This window comes from Epinephelus moara, chromosome 17, assembly GCF_006386435.1.
Source record: "Epinephelus moara isolate mb chromosome 17, YSFRI_EMoa_1.0, whole genome shotgun sequence".
NCBI classification, from domain to species: domain Eukaryota; kingdom Metazoa; phylum Chordata; class Actinopteri; order Perciformes; family Serranidae; genus Epinephelus; species Epinephelus moara.
The window spans coordinates 12970102-12984926 of record NC_065522.1 but is presented as its reverse complement, the minus strand read 5'-3'; the positions used below and the strand labels follow the sequence as shown (position 1 = coordinate 12984926).

The following is a 14825-nucleotide window of genomic DNA, read 5'->3' as shown; positions in this document are numbered from 1 at the left end:
AGAAATAATAACCTCTTAGTCTCAGCAATTGTGCATTAAGATTGTCCCGATAGAACAAACCAATATGTAGGCTATGGAAAACAGATTTAAAAACCTTAAAAGCTACTCCTTTGGAAAGGGCTTCAAAGACATGTGCATGTGGTTTGTGGTAAACAGGTTAAAACATGCAAACTCACTTAACTTAGCAGCCAATCCTATCCCTTTCTTTCCTTCCCGGGAGTCTATTATTTGCTCTCTACTCCTGCACCCTGCCCTGGTATTCTCATATTTCCCCCATCGCTCACCACCACCACAAAGCACAAGTGGCAGTGGACGCACAGCTTTGAATTTCTGTCTTTATGCTAGTTTTGTTGGTGCTCTGTTGTGCCCAACAGTCTCTGACAAACCAAAATCAGAAGTGCTTTTTGACTGATCTGATTTGAAAATAAATCAGTATAGTAATATTTAAGTACATCAATCAATGAGGTCATGTGCAGAGGGTTGTATCAAATCCACTTGTGCTCAGTCAGTTGTATTCATGTGTGTGTTTGGGGTTGTGAGGGTTGCCACACAAAAACTAACAACTGCACAATAACACAGATGGCTGATGTGGTGCTGTGGGCGACAAACAATCACAACTGCTGCTTCTGAACTATGACGTGAACTTTTTTACTTGAACACTGGTGGTTAATTCCCAATCAAAAAACAACTTAACATTAAATATAATCACTGTCTATACAAGTGCACTCCCTGACTTCAGTGTACTGTGTCATCAATAACAAAGTCCCCCACAAACTCGATCTAAACCCAAGCAGAGAAGTGTATATTTCAGCCTAGTGGATAAAAACCCCACAAAGATTAACTCAACCGCTAATGACCTCTTTGCTGCATTAAAATGCCTTGGAGGTATGGGAAGATAAGTGTCTTGTGTGAGCACTGATTTGGTAGCCAAAATATCTTCCTGTGTGTGTGTGTGAATCACTACAGGAAGACAGGCGGTTACTATTACACAGGGTTTACATTTACACCACTATAGTATGCAGCTGTGAAAGAGTGATCTACAGCTGGCATGGGATGGACACAAATACCGGTATACTATAATAAGAGTTGCCAAGCTATTGTTGGCTGTACTATTAAGAAGATGGCTGATATGGAAGTTAACCATACATTCATTTATTTAGATATTGAAACTGTAGTTTCCATGATATTATCAAAAATCCATGTTCAAGTCCAAGCAGTGGCATGAACTATTTAGAAGTAGGCAGCACAGGGAATAGAAGTAATGTAGTTCACATACAGATTTCTATGGCAGATAACTATTAAAGCTAAGTTATGAAGCTTGAAGTTTAGTGGCAAACAGATTTAGTGTATAGTGTATAGCTAATGTGTTTTAATCTGTTGAAATGGATGCGATGGATCCCCTGTGTACTCACAGTGTGACTGTCCTGTTGGGGAAGGAGTCCGGGGGTAACACCTGATGGAGCTCCATGTTGCTGCACACCACCTTCCTGTCGGACTGCAGGCTTTTCCCACCGCTTTTCGAGCGTTCATCATATGATTTGCAATCAGATGATACCGCCGAGCCGCCACCGCCGCCGCCGAGCAGCAAAATCACAAACAACTGCAACAGATCCACCCTCATTTTCACACGCGACCAGAAAACCACTGCAGCATTGGCAAAAGAAACAATGTTTTGATACTGAAAACGGGGCGAATGGGGGAGTTGATACTGGGAAGCTTTGTTATGAGAAGGACAAAAATGAGGCCAGTATCTTGTTTGGCTCAAGCGAGCCTTCCTCCTCCATGTCTCGCCAGGCTTTCCCCTTTGCTCCGCGGTGTTCAGCCCCACAGAGGTGTCCTTCTTTGTTTGCCAAACGACTCATTTATAATTCCCTTTCCATCCTGGCGTGGTGTCCATTTCCTACAAGTCGATGAATCCGCAAATTTTGAACACTGCGTGTGCTCGCTGGTTACTGAATAACTTGTCCAGTTGTTGAGAGGCTTTCTTTGTTGCCCATAGCGTGGGTCCGAGTCAGTGTTGTCTTTTCCACGGGAGAGGCGGCTGCAGTAGTCCCAGGTTATCCACACACCAACTTCGGGAAACGCGGCCAGGCTTTTTAAAACACCCACTTTAATTTCCCTGTACTTTGGACTACGTACACCAAACAACAGCTAGTAAACTTTTCTGTTTTCCAGGGACCAACAGGAAATTAGTCAGGGAAAAAACACAAAAGCGCCACAACACCTTCTCGGGTCAAAGTGTGCTGCAAATGCCCCAAACAAAGTAAAAAAAAGTAAAAAGCTAAATGTCGCTTAAAAGAAAATATCCAAAAGTGGTTGTTGTGTCTCTTTTAGCTCCACTGAGTCTTTTGAAAGTATTCAAAACCAGTTCACTGTCCATTGAGAAGTCCTCCTCCCATAGCTCTGCCCCGGGCTCCACCATTGTCAAGTCCCTCGGAATCCAAACCATATCCGGTCCACGTTTCAAAATAAAAGCATCACCGGAAGCGTTTATGTGATAATTCAGTTTAGTGTGTTGGGCATGATTAAAATAGTTTTACAGATATATATGATATGATATGATATGATTACAGTTGTTTTTACAGTCTATGGTTTTACCAATGGAAAGTGTTCTCAAGTATTGTACAAATACTTTTTTAAATTACCTATACTTTACGAGTGTATTTCTATTTTATGTTTCCTTAACTTATGGCAAATATTACACAACATTTGCAGAGAGTGACACAAAACCATTTAACCCACAATTTATAAAGTTATTAAATCATAACTCCACCAGTGTTTGAATGTGACTAAGTAGCCTACATTTAATCGAGTACCATGGGCCCACTTAAGTACAATTTTGAGGTAGATTACATCTCAGAGGGAAATATTGCACTTTTTTAATCAACTACATTTATTTGACAGCATTGCAGATTCAGATTATTAATACAAAATATAAATCAAGGAATAGCCAAATTGTCAAGTATAGGTTAAACTAACCAGCAGTGGCTTATAAAGTAATTAAAATCAGCTCCACCTTCAGCTGCAACATTAAAGTGATGAACATCAATGCATTATAATCCAATAATACAATATAATATAATATAATATTATTTTGAAATAGACTATTCTTTATTATTAGTACTTTAACTTTTTGTACTTTGATAATATTTTGATGCCAATACTTTTGTCTTTTTATTCAAGGGTTTGAATGCAGGACTTTCAATTGTAATTGGTTATTTTTAGATTGCTGTATTACTATTTCTACTGAAGTAAATTATCTCATTGCTTCTTCTACCACTGCCAACCACTCCAGTTAAATGCTGCTTACGGAAATAAGTAAAAAATCAATCCAGATATACTCTGCATACTATGCATACTAAAACACTCAGAAGTGTTTTTAGATTAAATTTAGATTGTTTTTCTGTATTTTAGTTAATTACACTTTTGAATACAGAAATTTTACAGAACAAATATGAGTGTTTTTATGCCTCTGTGCAGTTGTTTCCACAGAAGCAGCCTAAAGGACCACATCTTTTCTTTACCTGTGGTCTTTTCCTCAGTTTGGGTGCCTCTGAACAAGTTCAGTCAGGTTTGCTGTACTCACAATGGCCATGAAAGATTAAGTCGCAAAAATCCAATTGTATCTTGTAGCTATGAAGAGGACGTTTAACATGGCAAGGATGTTTTTTTTGCCCTTTGGCAAACAGTCCATTTCCTTTGTTATGATGAGGTCAAGTGAGTCCCTTCATTCTATAGAAAACTAGAAGATAGCACTGAAGTTATCACAGGCCAGAGAACATATAGCTTCAGGCTACAGCTTTTGCCTCCACTAGTTTATTGGTTTTCAGGACCTTGGTGCTCTTTAACCTTTTTTGTCTGCATTCAGGACGTCACATAGATTATTCCCACTGGATATCATAAATCCAGGGGCATAGGTTTTTACTTCTTTCACTAAACTTAATTAATTGACTTCATAGAATATGGCCTCTATAAAATCATATGTACACTTTGTTATATATTTATTACCAGTTGATATTATGTGATGTCTTGACTGGACAGTGTAAATTTCATACATCCAACAACATTCAATTTGTCTCTCAACAATTCCCCTCCTGTTAAATTAATTTGCAGATACCTTAGGATCAAACAATGTTAACAGCTGACATTTTGGGCTGTTTTGACTGGTCAGTGTGAATTTCATACATGTAACAGTCCACCTAACCAGGGTAGGCAAAAATCTCCGTCAAATAATGCACCCACATTGTAACTTCAGGCTAGAAATATATGAATGAAATGCAGATAGCCTATTTTGGGTTATTTTAACTTAATAGTTTGGTAAAACTGTATGAAGTACTAAAAAAACATTGAAAAAGAAGAGTTCGCCCTCAGAAATTAGACTACTGAGATTAATCAAGGGACACTTGCTAATTTACTGAATTTCCGACCAAGTGTCAAAGAAATACAACTTCTAAAACACAAATGACTCTAAGCCTTCATTACTATAGACTTAAGGTCATTTATCACCACTAATGAACCCCACAAAGAAGCTTGTGTCGTTTTTAAACTGTACATTTCCGTAGAAGTTATTAAAATGTCTGGTAATGTCGCTTCAGGCTGTGCGCGCCCCCGCGAGGTGCCTGCAAACCTCGGCGGGCAGACACAACAACTGCAGCCTCGTGTGCTGCTTTCAGGTGCTCCTCGGAAGTTTGCACATCCCAAGTCGTGAGCACAAGTTTCAAGGGAAACTCAACATACAGATATCAGTAACTAAAGTAATTTTAGGTTATTTTGAACCACACGATTCAAGTAGTACTGCCAAGCCGGAATGAAGCAAAGAAAATGTATATAATTGCGCTTTGAGTTGGCTTACTCTACAAGACAACCCTCACGTCCCGTAAACGCCACATCTCCAAGTATTTCCTGGTTCAGAATACTAGGTTCAGGATATTCCACGTTGTTACATTATGCGCTAAAATAACCAGTTTAAAGTAAGATTTCTAGTAGACATTCACACTAATCTGTGCAAACCGCAGCAAGACATTAGAACTGATTTGGTTCAGTGTCCTAAAGGTGTACAAACATGTTCCCACGAGACTTCGCGTGGGGAGCGGGAACTGCTGCGTATCAAATAGAAGGTATGTAAACACAACCACCACACTGAACTGTGAATCGTTATAGTGGGTGAACTGGACACAATACCACTTACACTCCTGTAGTTAATATAATGAATAGACCAGGGATACTCAGCTCGCTTTGCCAGGGCGCACTTAAAAAAACAAACAATATATATTAGTGTATGTAATAAATTAAGTGACAGTTTGAAGCCTGTCGACATCTGCTGTAGTGTGCAGGTGTGAACAGGGGCGTTTATAGGATTTGAGGACAGTGGGGCCTTAGCCCAGGCCTCTGTCAGGGGATCCACCCTGGACACTTGTTTTTGATTTTAAAAAAAAAGCATATTTTGAAGTTTTTAATGCACTCTTTAACCTTTTTCACATTGAAATTATATAAAAAAATCCTATAGTTAATCATTATCTTCACTGTGAATAAGATAATGATTCTCAGCTGAATATCACTGTAATAGACCTACCACAAATACTTCCATCAGAGTGTTGCTTTTGCCAAGACTAGTTCTTTTTTAATGAAATTTATCTATGAATGATTTTATAATGAATGCGCCAAAATTGCTTATCACTTCTATCACATTCAGTATGACAGTAAAGTATGGACTTAATAACTCTGCCCTAGTTTGTGCTGATGTTGCATTATAACTTTTGCTTTATGGCTATTTGGGAGATAGCTAGTTGTCTTATATTTTTTTATAAAGTCCAGTCTGTCAGATCAGAATTTAAAAAAAATGTTGAGTTAAATCCACACCACTCAACAAGCTAAACATCATAGGCTCCATTAAGGTTATATTTATTGAAGAACCTTTGTATTACAGTACATTAAATGGCATGGGTCGGATGTTCATGATATTGTGTCCACTCCCTGCAAATGGCACACACCAAGACACAATGCAGGGGGTAATTTTTTTTCATACTTGAGTAGGCTATGCATTAATGACATGAGGCGTTCAATTATAACCCATACATAACCTTGACCTTTCACCATTGTCATGCCTGGCCAACTCATAGACCGTATTCAGTCAAGAGACCATTTTCAATTAGCTCATCCTAATGTAAAGCTGGCCCACTTACAAAAAATCTACAGACCATCATTATTATACAGGGGGACAAATGCAGCAAAGTTAAAACAGCAAATGGTACTAGGGATCAGCCAGAGATACAGTCACAATGAATTCAGTAAAATCCACAGGCACACTTGAAGTCTCAATAGAAACATTACTGTGATTTCTTTAATGTCAACATCCTACATACTTTTATGAAATGAAACAACCTTTGTGTGCGCACCGAGGTGGCTGGCAGGCAGACAGCAAGGGACCGAGTATCTGGGACACGTTTTGTCACGATAAAGGCAGAGTGTTTGGGGAGCAGAATGGAGATGTGGCCTGTAACAGCTACGAGCTGTGGGAGAAGGACCTGGAGTGTATCCAGCAGCTTGGACTGACGCACTATCGTCTGTCGCTCTCCTGGGCCCGCCTCCTGCCTGATGGGACCACACGACGTGTCAATCAAAAAGGTATTTCCATATCCCCAGTGGACCTGTACCATATTAGAACACAATATTTTGCCTTATCACCCATTAAAAAACACATTGTATATGTGTTCAACAGGTGTTCAGTACTACAACAAGGTGATTGACGATTTGCTGGCCTGCAATGTATCACCTATGGTCACACTTTACCACTTTGACCTGCCTCAAGCTCTCCAAGATCAAGGTGGCTGGAAATCACCGGATATAGCGACCCTGTTTGACAGCTACGCCAAGTTTTGTTTCCGAACATTTGGTGACCGCGTCAAACTTTGGATCACTATCAACGAACCCTATGTGTGCGCCAAACTGGGCCATGAAGATGGTATCCATGCCCCTGGGTTAAAAGAACCGGGGATTGCTGCCTACCTGGTGGGTCATAACATGCTGCGTGCCCACGCCATGGCCTGGCACAGTTACAACTCAATCTACAGGACAGAGCAGAAGGGGGCGGTGTCTCTGGCCATCAACAGCGACTGGCTTGAGCCGCTACACGCAGGTTGCACTGAGGATATCGCCGCCACTTACCGCCACTTTGCATTCACACTAGGGTGGTTTGCCTGGCCTGTGTTTGTAACTGGAGATTATCCAGAAATAATGAGATCTGCCATCAATGCTCAAAGTAAGAAGTTGGGGTACAACGGTAGCTCAAGGCTGCCCAGTTTCTCAAAGGATGAGCCTTCCATTTTGGGCACGGCTGATTTCTTTGCATTGAACTACTATACATCTCGTAAAGTCAAGCCGGGAGAAGGGTGTGGAAAGATACTGTGTATGAAGAGCGACCGGCATACAGAGGAAGTTTTGGATCCGTCCTGGCCTATCTGTGGTGTGTCCTGGCTCGCTGTCGTGCCCCATGGCTTAAGGAAACTTCTTAAGTACATCAAGGTAAAACTACAACTACAGGTCCATCATTTGGGGTAATGTTCTGTTTCATCTCCCTCAGTCCACATCACTTAAGTATCCCCAAACAAGGCTCAAACACATCCTTTATTTTGAGTGCGAATTCAATCAGCTGAAATGCGAAGCCATTTTTCTTTCTTCTCTTGGCATCAAGCTGAATTGACCGACAACAAGACAAATCGCCTTCAACCAAACGAGTAGAACACCCTGACATTTGTACAGTGTCTTGCTATTGATTTTGTATGTGGTAATCTCCTTTTAACACCTCCAGAAACACATTGATGCTTCATTAGGGCTGTCACATTGAATGAAACAGTTACTTTGCTGAAAGTGTTTGCAATTGCAATTTCCTGCTGTTGTGCCTTGTCACAGGCCATTAGTCTGAGCTTGGCACCGGTGAAATGCAGCTAAACGGCACACTGTGGACCAATCTGTCTCTCCCTGGAATGTCTGACAGCTGAGATGCCTTGTTTGACAATAATATTTGCCCCATGACTTTCCAGGACACTTTCAACCACCCTGCGGTCTACATTACAGAGAACGGCTTCTCTCAGGTGGGGCCGCTGCAGATTGAGGATGCCCAGCGCTCAGAGTTTTACAAGGACACCATCTTGGAAGTGGCGAAAGGTAATGGCTGGTAAATCTGCATTGGAAATAAGCAAATAGCCATTCGCAGATAGGAGCATGTTCCAAGCCAGCGGGGAAAACAATAGTGAAATATTACGAATGATACTAAATGGTTAAACTGAATTTGGTATAAAAACAGTAATGGTGGAAACAAACATCTGGATGTGCAATAGATTTTTATAGATTCATGAAAATGTTATTTTTATTCATATTATTTTATTCCCAGACCTGAAGGCTCAGGCGTTATTGCCCAAATGTAAAGCATTTGTTTTGGCACCACCATCTGGCCAATCTGTGCAATTTTTATTGCTCTAGGATTCGTAGTGTGCTTGGATTTATTCTTTTCAGATCTACAAAATTAAAGGTCTTTTCTACGCTTTTACTCTCTGTGTTCGCGTATAGCTATACAAGAAGATGGAGTCAACGTCCGTGGATATTTCGCCTGGTCGCTGCTCGACAACTTTGAGTGGGCCGATGGATTCAGTGTTCGTTTCGGATTGTTCCACGTGGACTTCGCAGACGCAAAGCTAAGCCGTACCATCTACCAGTCTGGACGGGAGTATGCAAAGATGATCTCAAAATACAAATGTGGTCAAGAGGAAAAGAGATAATAAAAATCAGCAGTTTTTGCATTGCTTTCCTGTCAGACTCACACATTCATACAAATAAGATACGCCAATCCAGTTCAGCGAACCAACCAGGCTTCCTTTTATCGTAGATCCAAAGTTTAAAGCACCACTTTTGTGCCTGGGTTTCTTTTCAGTTTAGAAAATGGCCGGGGTGATTTATAGAAAATCTGACTTCAGCAGGGTACACGAGGACATGGCTGAACAGTGTTGATTCAATGGGATGCAAATTAGTATTCTATCCTGCCCAGTTCCCAGTCAGTCTTTACTAGGAGGTTTATGGAGAGTTCCTTACTGAGAGGGCCAAGGCAGCTGTAAGACCAAGCTGCTGCAGAACAAATGCGTGTGAATGCATTGTATTTGTCAGTGATTAATAGCAGTATTAATGGTGGCATCATCTTGAATAACAGCGCTGAATACACACTTTCACTTTGGGTGTATAGTGGTGAGATGCATGGTTGCAGTCCATCTACATCTCTAAGATCTCCTCAACCTGTGAGTAGATAAATAAAAAAAAAACAACAGCAGCACAATACCGTGCATTGTACTCTGGAAGTTTATTGTACTATCTGGTATTTGTAGTACGAGCGAAAATAAATTACACAGTCCATTTGGTCATCCCTTTTATATTCGACACACACAACTCCTGTACCACCTCACCTATCACACTGGAAAGAACCCATCAAAAACTCACTTATCATAATGCCGCCAGGCTGCATAAAGCACACTCCAGTAGACTCAGAAGGGATGCCAGCTGAAAGCAACAGATGTCCTGCCACAGGAAGAGAGTGTAATGCCATTTGTGTTCCCCGGACAGCTGTGCAAACTCTCTACTTAAAGAAAGAAAAGAGCGAACAAGGCGAAAAGCCTCCCGGAGGCCTTCTGTTGATTCGTTGTGCATGCTGTGGTTAAGGTAGGATTATTTATATGGAGTGCTGAACAATGCACAGTAGATCTACAAGGCTGGGTATTTAACATTAGTGTGTGCAGGTGTGTCTAAAAGAAAGCGGGATATTGTAAATCATTTGCACTGTTTTAGGTTAAAGACGAAAGAAATGGCAATTAAAATCAACTTGATCTTTGCTCTATGGAACTGTAGACAAGGATGTGCAGTGTGATGGCACCTGTTTGTAAGCCTACAGTGCCACCTTGTGGTATCAAAGTGAACTACAACTTTGAATTGCACCACACTTCACATTTTGGTGTCACAAGATGTGCTGCTTTGATTAATAAAATGCATCCTGTTGGTGTAACAATAAACAACTAAAGCAGCTCCCTAACCACAATACATCACAGATTTAACACAATTAATATTTATGCTCCGATGTGAAGGAAAATGTCATTTATATTCTGTGTTGGGAGACTTTGTTTGCATTAATAAGCATGGTGTATCGTGACATCCAGTTGGCTGTGCATACTGTTTTCAACAGATGTGAGTAATACCCTTGTGGCCCTCCTCCATCTATGTCAAGCCGAGTGAGATTCTCCTTTGTCTTATGATGAATAACAAGCTATTGTGGAAAACATGAATAATGCCACCGCCGCTCACATTAGAACTCCTTTGCAGGCTGCTTTGAACGCAAAGTTGAGCCACACTTCACACTATTTCGACGCTAATGAAGTTCATCTAATATCTGTGGCTCTGTCAGAAGCTGCTTTAAATCTCTGCAGAGTGACGGTGACGGAGCACAAAGCGCTAAACATTTACTAAACAGATGTAATATGCAGCTTGTCAGACGGGGACAGCAGCCGATTAAAAATCAAGCAATGTGTTAATAAAAAAAATCTTTTATCATTAAAAAAAGAAAGTTCAAAGCAGTTCAAAATCCCCTTACCTGCATGTGTCAGAGACAAAATCAGAACTAAAGCAGGTTTGAATCATGTTTCCCATGGGCAACTGAATTCCCAGCTAAGGGTTGATTAGTAATTCCACCAACTGTCTCCCAGTATTGATGGATTCCATCTTCCTCCATCCCTGGCTGGAGGTAGCTGCATGGGTGAAAGAAGCACCACTGCAGCTGAATTGATTGAATGAAATATGAGCAAGAAGTTCCTCTGCACTTAGTGGATGTTGGAATTAGCCTTTTGCAGGGGGGGCGACTGAGGAATAATATGTGCCTATTGCAGGTTGGAAAGCTTAAAACATTAATTAGCATTTAAATAATTCACTCCTCCAGTCTCTTTAATAGCCCCAACTACGAATATTCAACTTCAATTCATTACAGCGGGCAGAATTTATTCTGATTAGGCTGTGATGTAGAAAGTCGCCGAAGAAACCATTTCTAAATGTGCTTTCCAATTAAGTGCCAAATATATCATGTGTATAGATAAGTTGCTTTTGACAATGAATTAGTACGTTTAATTGTAACATTCAATCACTGGCGGAGATTTACCCCCGAGGAAAATTCTGGCAAATTACCAAGAGAGGCCCATTTGTATTTGACCAAACTTAACTCGTTCTATTTTGACAGACACTATGAAATATTCATTAACTGGGAAATTCATTTACTTATTATAAATTAACTAAATAATTTAGCTGCTGATAAACTATCTTCATTGTGAATTATTGGGAAAGCACAATCTTGTGTATCGGTGCAGTGCTTACAGGTGCAAAGGGTATGACTTCTGGCAAATAATTACCTTTTTCTATTTACTGATTACCCTCATATGCATATTCCCTGGAGAAATTGTATAATTAGATTGTTGCTTCAATATCAAGATGAAGAGACATCAGCCACTCCCTTCCTCTAGAGCACAGATACAAATCTTCCTCTTCCCTTTCCTCTCGCTCTCTTTGTCTGGGTCTCTCAGTCAGCTGGTGAGGGACCCGCGAGAGGCCCAAACCACCACTCAGCCTGCCTTCTGTCTTTTTCTTTCTCCCTCTCTCTTGCTCTCTTTCACTCACTCTCTGTAGCTCATCATCTTTCCCTCTCCTAATCGCATTGCTCATTTTCCATTGACAAGAGAGTATAAGGAGAGAGGGAGGAGGAAAAAAAAAAACAGCACAAACTTTCTAAATCCCATTGACCTACTTCGCCAGACATTTCAGTGGGAATTCATATTAGTGCAAAAGAGTTAGAAGAAGAAATGTTTTTCATTCCCCCCCCCTCTTCTTCCTCACAACCCCCCTCCTCCTCTTTCTCTTTCAGCTGGAAGCCATTTTCCTCACATCCTGTGTTTGATCCTGTATGACCACTACAGTACATTACACAAGTGGATAAACGCCTTACCGTGGCATAACCAGCGGTTTGGAGCTCTGTCGCCACTTTTGACAGTGGCATAAGAAGCATGACATCGGAGCTATAAAAAGCGCTCTGGAAGACCTCGTGTTTGATTGATGAATTTGGCGGTGCAGACAAGATTGAGGGGGATGAATATTGCTAGGCCTTGAAGACAGGAAGTGGAATTATGACGGACCCATACAGAGAACTAAAGCGGCGAGACGAACAGAATAAAAAGAGAGAAAGGCAATTCAAATCTTTTTCTTTTAAGTCCCTCCCTGAGGGACTGCAGATGACCCTGCTAACGACTGTTGAAATTCTAACTCCCTTGAGTGTGATGGCGCCGCGTGATGGGAGGGGGTTCGCAGACCTGCCTGAAAAATTGAAAGCTCCTAGAATATTCAGCTAACCCCGTGCGCTCGGTTGGGGGTGGTGATTGGGGGGCACATGCAGAGATTGGTATTCAGGGTTTGTGTGCGTGTGTGTATGTGGTGGGTAAGCCCGGCGGTGGTGGCGAGAGAGAACCCCCCTCCGTGTGCGTGTGTGTGGTGGCCAATGAGCCGAGCGCCGTGTCTCATGGGAACAGTGGTAGGAGTGCGAGTGAACATAAGTGAGAAAGAGAAAGAGACAATTTATGGAACCTTTAGAAGCGAAGTGAATATAACTGTGATGGCGGTGTGGTTATCAGGCCCGGATCCAAGCAGGGAGACTAATGACGTGGATATAACCTCATGCTCCCAATATGCAAACACAATGTCATCAACAAAGAAAGAGTGAAAAATTCATTTGCTCGAAATCTCAGAAACTTTCCGGACAGAAAGTGGTTACCTGTGGGTCTTATCTTTCTGTAAATAATGAAAGGAATACAGGGGGATCCCGCATTTACCTTGGCCTTTCATGTCCTACTTCAATCAAACATTTAAAGGTTCCACTTTCATACAACCTGCTTCTTATTGTCGTATCATCAGTCCCATTGGTGATAATACCTTTCAAGTTAATTGCTGAGATGTAGAAATGCAGCGATATCCTTAAAAAGCAAACAGGCGGGGCAAGGAACACAAGCAGTCAGGTGATCATGACCTAGGTTAACCAAACGGGGGCAAGCAGTAGATTATCAACCAACTGTAAATGTCTATCACAGACTAAAGAATGCCTTCCTGCTTCAATATGACACACTGTATTTACCATAGTTGTGCATACAGTTTTCATGCAATGAGGGATTATATTCTGGGTATGCTCGCATTCAATCTCAGAACCCATCGGCTATTGGTCTGATGACGATCAGCCGCTAGGGGACAGTATTTTGGAAGATCCAGTGTAATCAATGGATATCCAGTGCCAAGACTTCCTCTTCCAAGCACTGTTCATTTTGGCTAATCTCTATCAACATATCTGCATAACAACGCAGATACATTTTTAAAAAATCTAAATCTAAATCGTCATCAGACGATAGCCGATGGGTTCCGCGATTGCATATCGGCAAGTGTGTTCTGCCTCTACCGCTCAAATGTGATACTACTCAGACTACAAACGGAAACCAGAATACTTCCAATACCAAAATCTTGTCCTGCTGCCTACAGATTCAGCATACAGATATCAGTTTACAGTGATTTGCTCATACCCAACTAAAATGGAAGGAGTCTCTATCTGTATGTTCTTCGACTCTCACAACAACTGTTCATCCGATTGACTTCACATTTGGGATTGTATTGCTGAGGACCCAAGGACTTGAAATAAACGGGACATATTTAGTAGTAGTGTATTATGTACACACTGTAGAGTATTGAGAGGGGACCCCTATTGACTGTTACACCACTGAATGGCATGCGGGGTACAGCTCATTCTGTCACTCGCTAGAGAGACTAGAGAAGCACAAACATTACAAGCTATCAGAATGAACGTTTTTTGTTCCTGGAAATAGCCTGGTCCCAAATAAGCTAGCTGTTAGCAAATGATGTGTATTTTAGCTTTGCTAGATGACATAAATATATCATGATTGGTACTGGTGTACTGCCCAGGACCCAAGAAAGCACAGTGTCAAGTGTGTTGCCTGGAGGGGCGGTTTGAGAAAGCTGCAAGCAATCAGCGCCTTCTGAACGGCACGTTTTGATCTTTATACAGTCTATGGTTTTGATCGGCCACTGCACTAGCCCAAATAAAGTGGTTTAGATCATTGGTCCCAAACTCCCAGGACCTGGACCATTACCTGATCACGAAAAATCCGCTCCTGGGCTGCAAGGAAACAATATCATCTGGTAGTTACCTCAGAATTGCCACGGCCTGTCTGTGCTGCATTTTTCTTCATCACTCCACTCCCCACTATGTCTGCAGCAATAGGATACAGATCTGAACTGAACTAAGTCATCCTAATGTGAGATAATCAGTCCGTCATCACCCACTTAGCTGCTTTATGTGGCGTGCGTTCCTCTTGCAACAGGCTGGCTAACATGAGTAAAACCTAAACATTTAGAGCTTGTGAGAGTTTGAGCGAGCTGCAGAGACTCTTTGGGGGAGGTAAGAGAGGTAAAGGTCTAATGTGTGTGTTATATTACCCAGCGTCAGTTTAGATAATTGCAGTTTTACCCTGGTTTATTTATATTTTGGCTAAACTGTGAGCTTGTTTGAGGTTCTTGCTATTGTTATAGCCAATAGAGTAGAATAGAGATGATGGCCACTCTGCACAAGACTTTAAACAGCGAAAGGAAATTCTCATTAGCTACTTATTGAAAAAAAAGTTGAGGTATTTCCTGAAACAACAGGTGGTTTCTTTGGGAAAACTCCCCAGCTCATCTTTGATTAACTGCAGAGGCTTTAG

The 14825-nt window shown here is 41.3% G+C and overlaps 2 protein-coding genes across 3 annotated transcripts in view; one reads left to right on the top strand and one right to left on the bottom strand.

Moving 5' to 3' along the window:
• The window catches only part of adgra3 (adhesion G protein-coupled receptor A3), a 33263-nt gene extending 30837 nt beyond the window's left edge, over positions 1–2426 (bottom strand). The window contains exon 1 of the mRNA XM_050066733.1: positions 1413–2426. Within this exon, the coding sequence (XP_049922690.1) occupies positions 1413–1621 (209 nt within the window). The 5' untranslated portion in view covers positions 1622–2426. The remainder of the gene's footprint in view (positions 1–1412) is intronic.
• A 2473-nt stretch (positions 2427–4899) lies between these two features.
• Positions 4900–8796, top strand: gba3 (glucosidase, beta, acid 3). 2 transcript variants are annotated; one of them, XM_050066767.1, is made up of 5 exons: positions 4900–5117; positions 6460–6624; positions 6719–7521; positions 8040–8163; positions 8566–8796. In XM_050066767.1, exons 1-5 carry the CDS (start codon positions 5063–5065, stop codon positions 8772–8774), a joined length of 1356 nt encoding a protein of 451 aa, XP_049922724.1. In that variant the 5' UTR covers positions 4900–5062; the 3' UTR covers positions 8775–8796. The 2 variants fall into 2 exon arrangements, with proteins under 2 accessions (XP_049922724.1, XP_049922723.1); XM_050066766.1 differs by having other exon boundaries at positions 6400–6624.
• The last annotated feature ends 6029 nt before the right edge of the window (positions 8797–14825 follow it).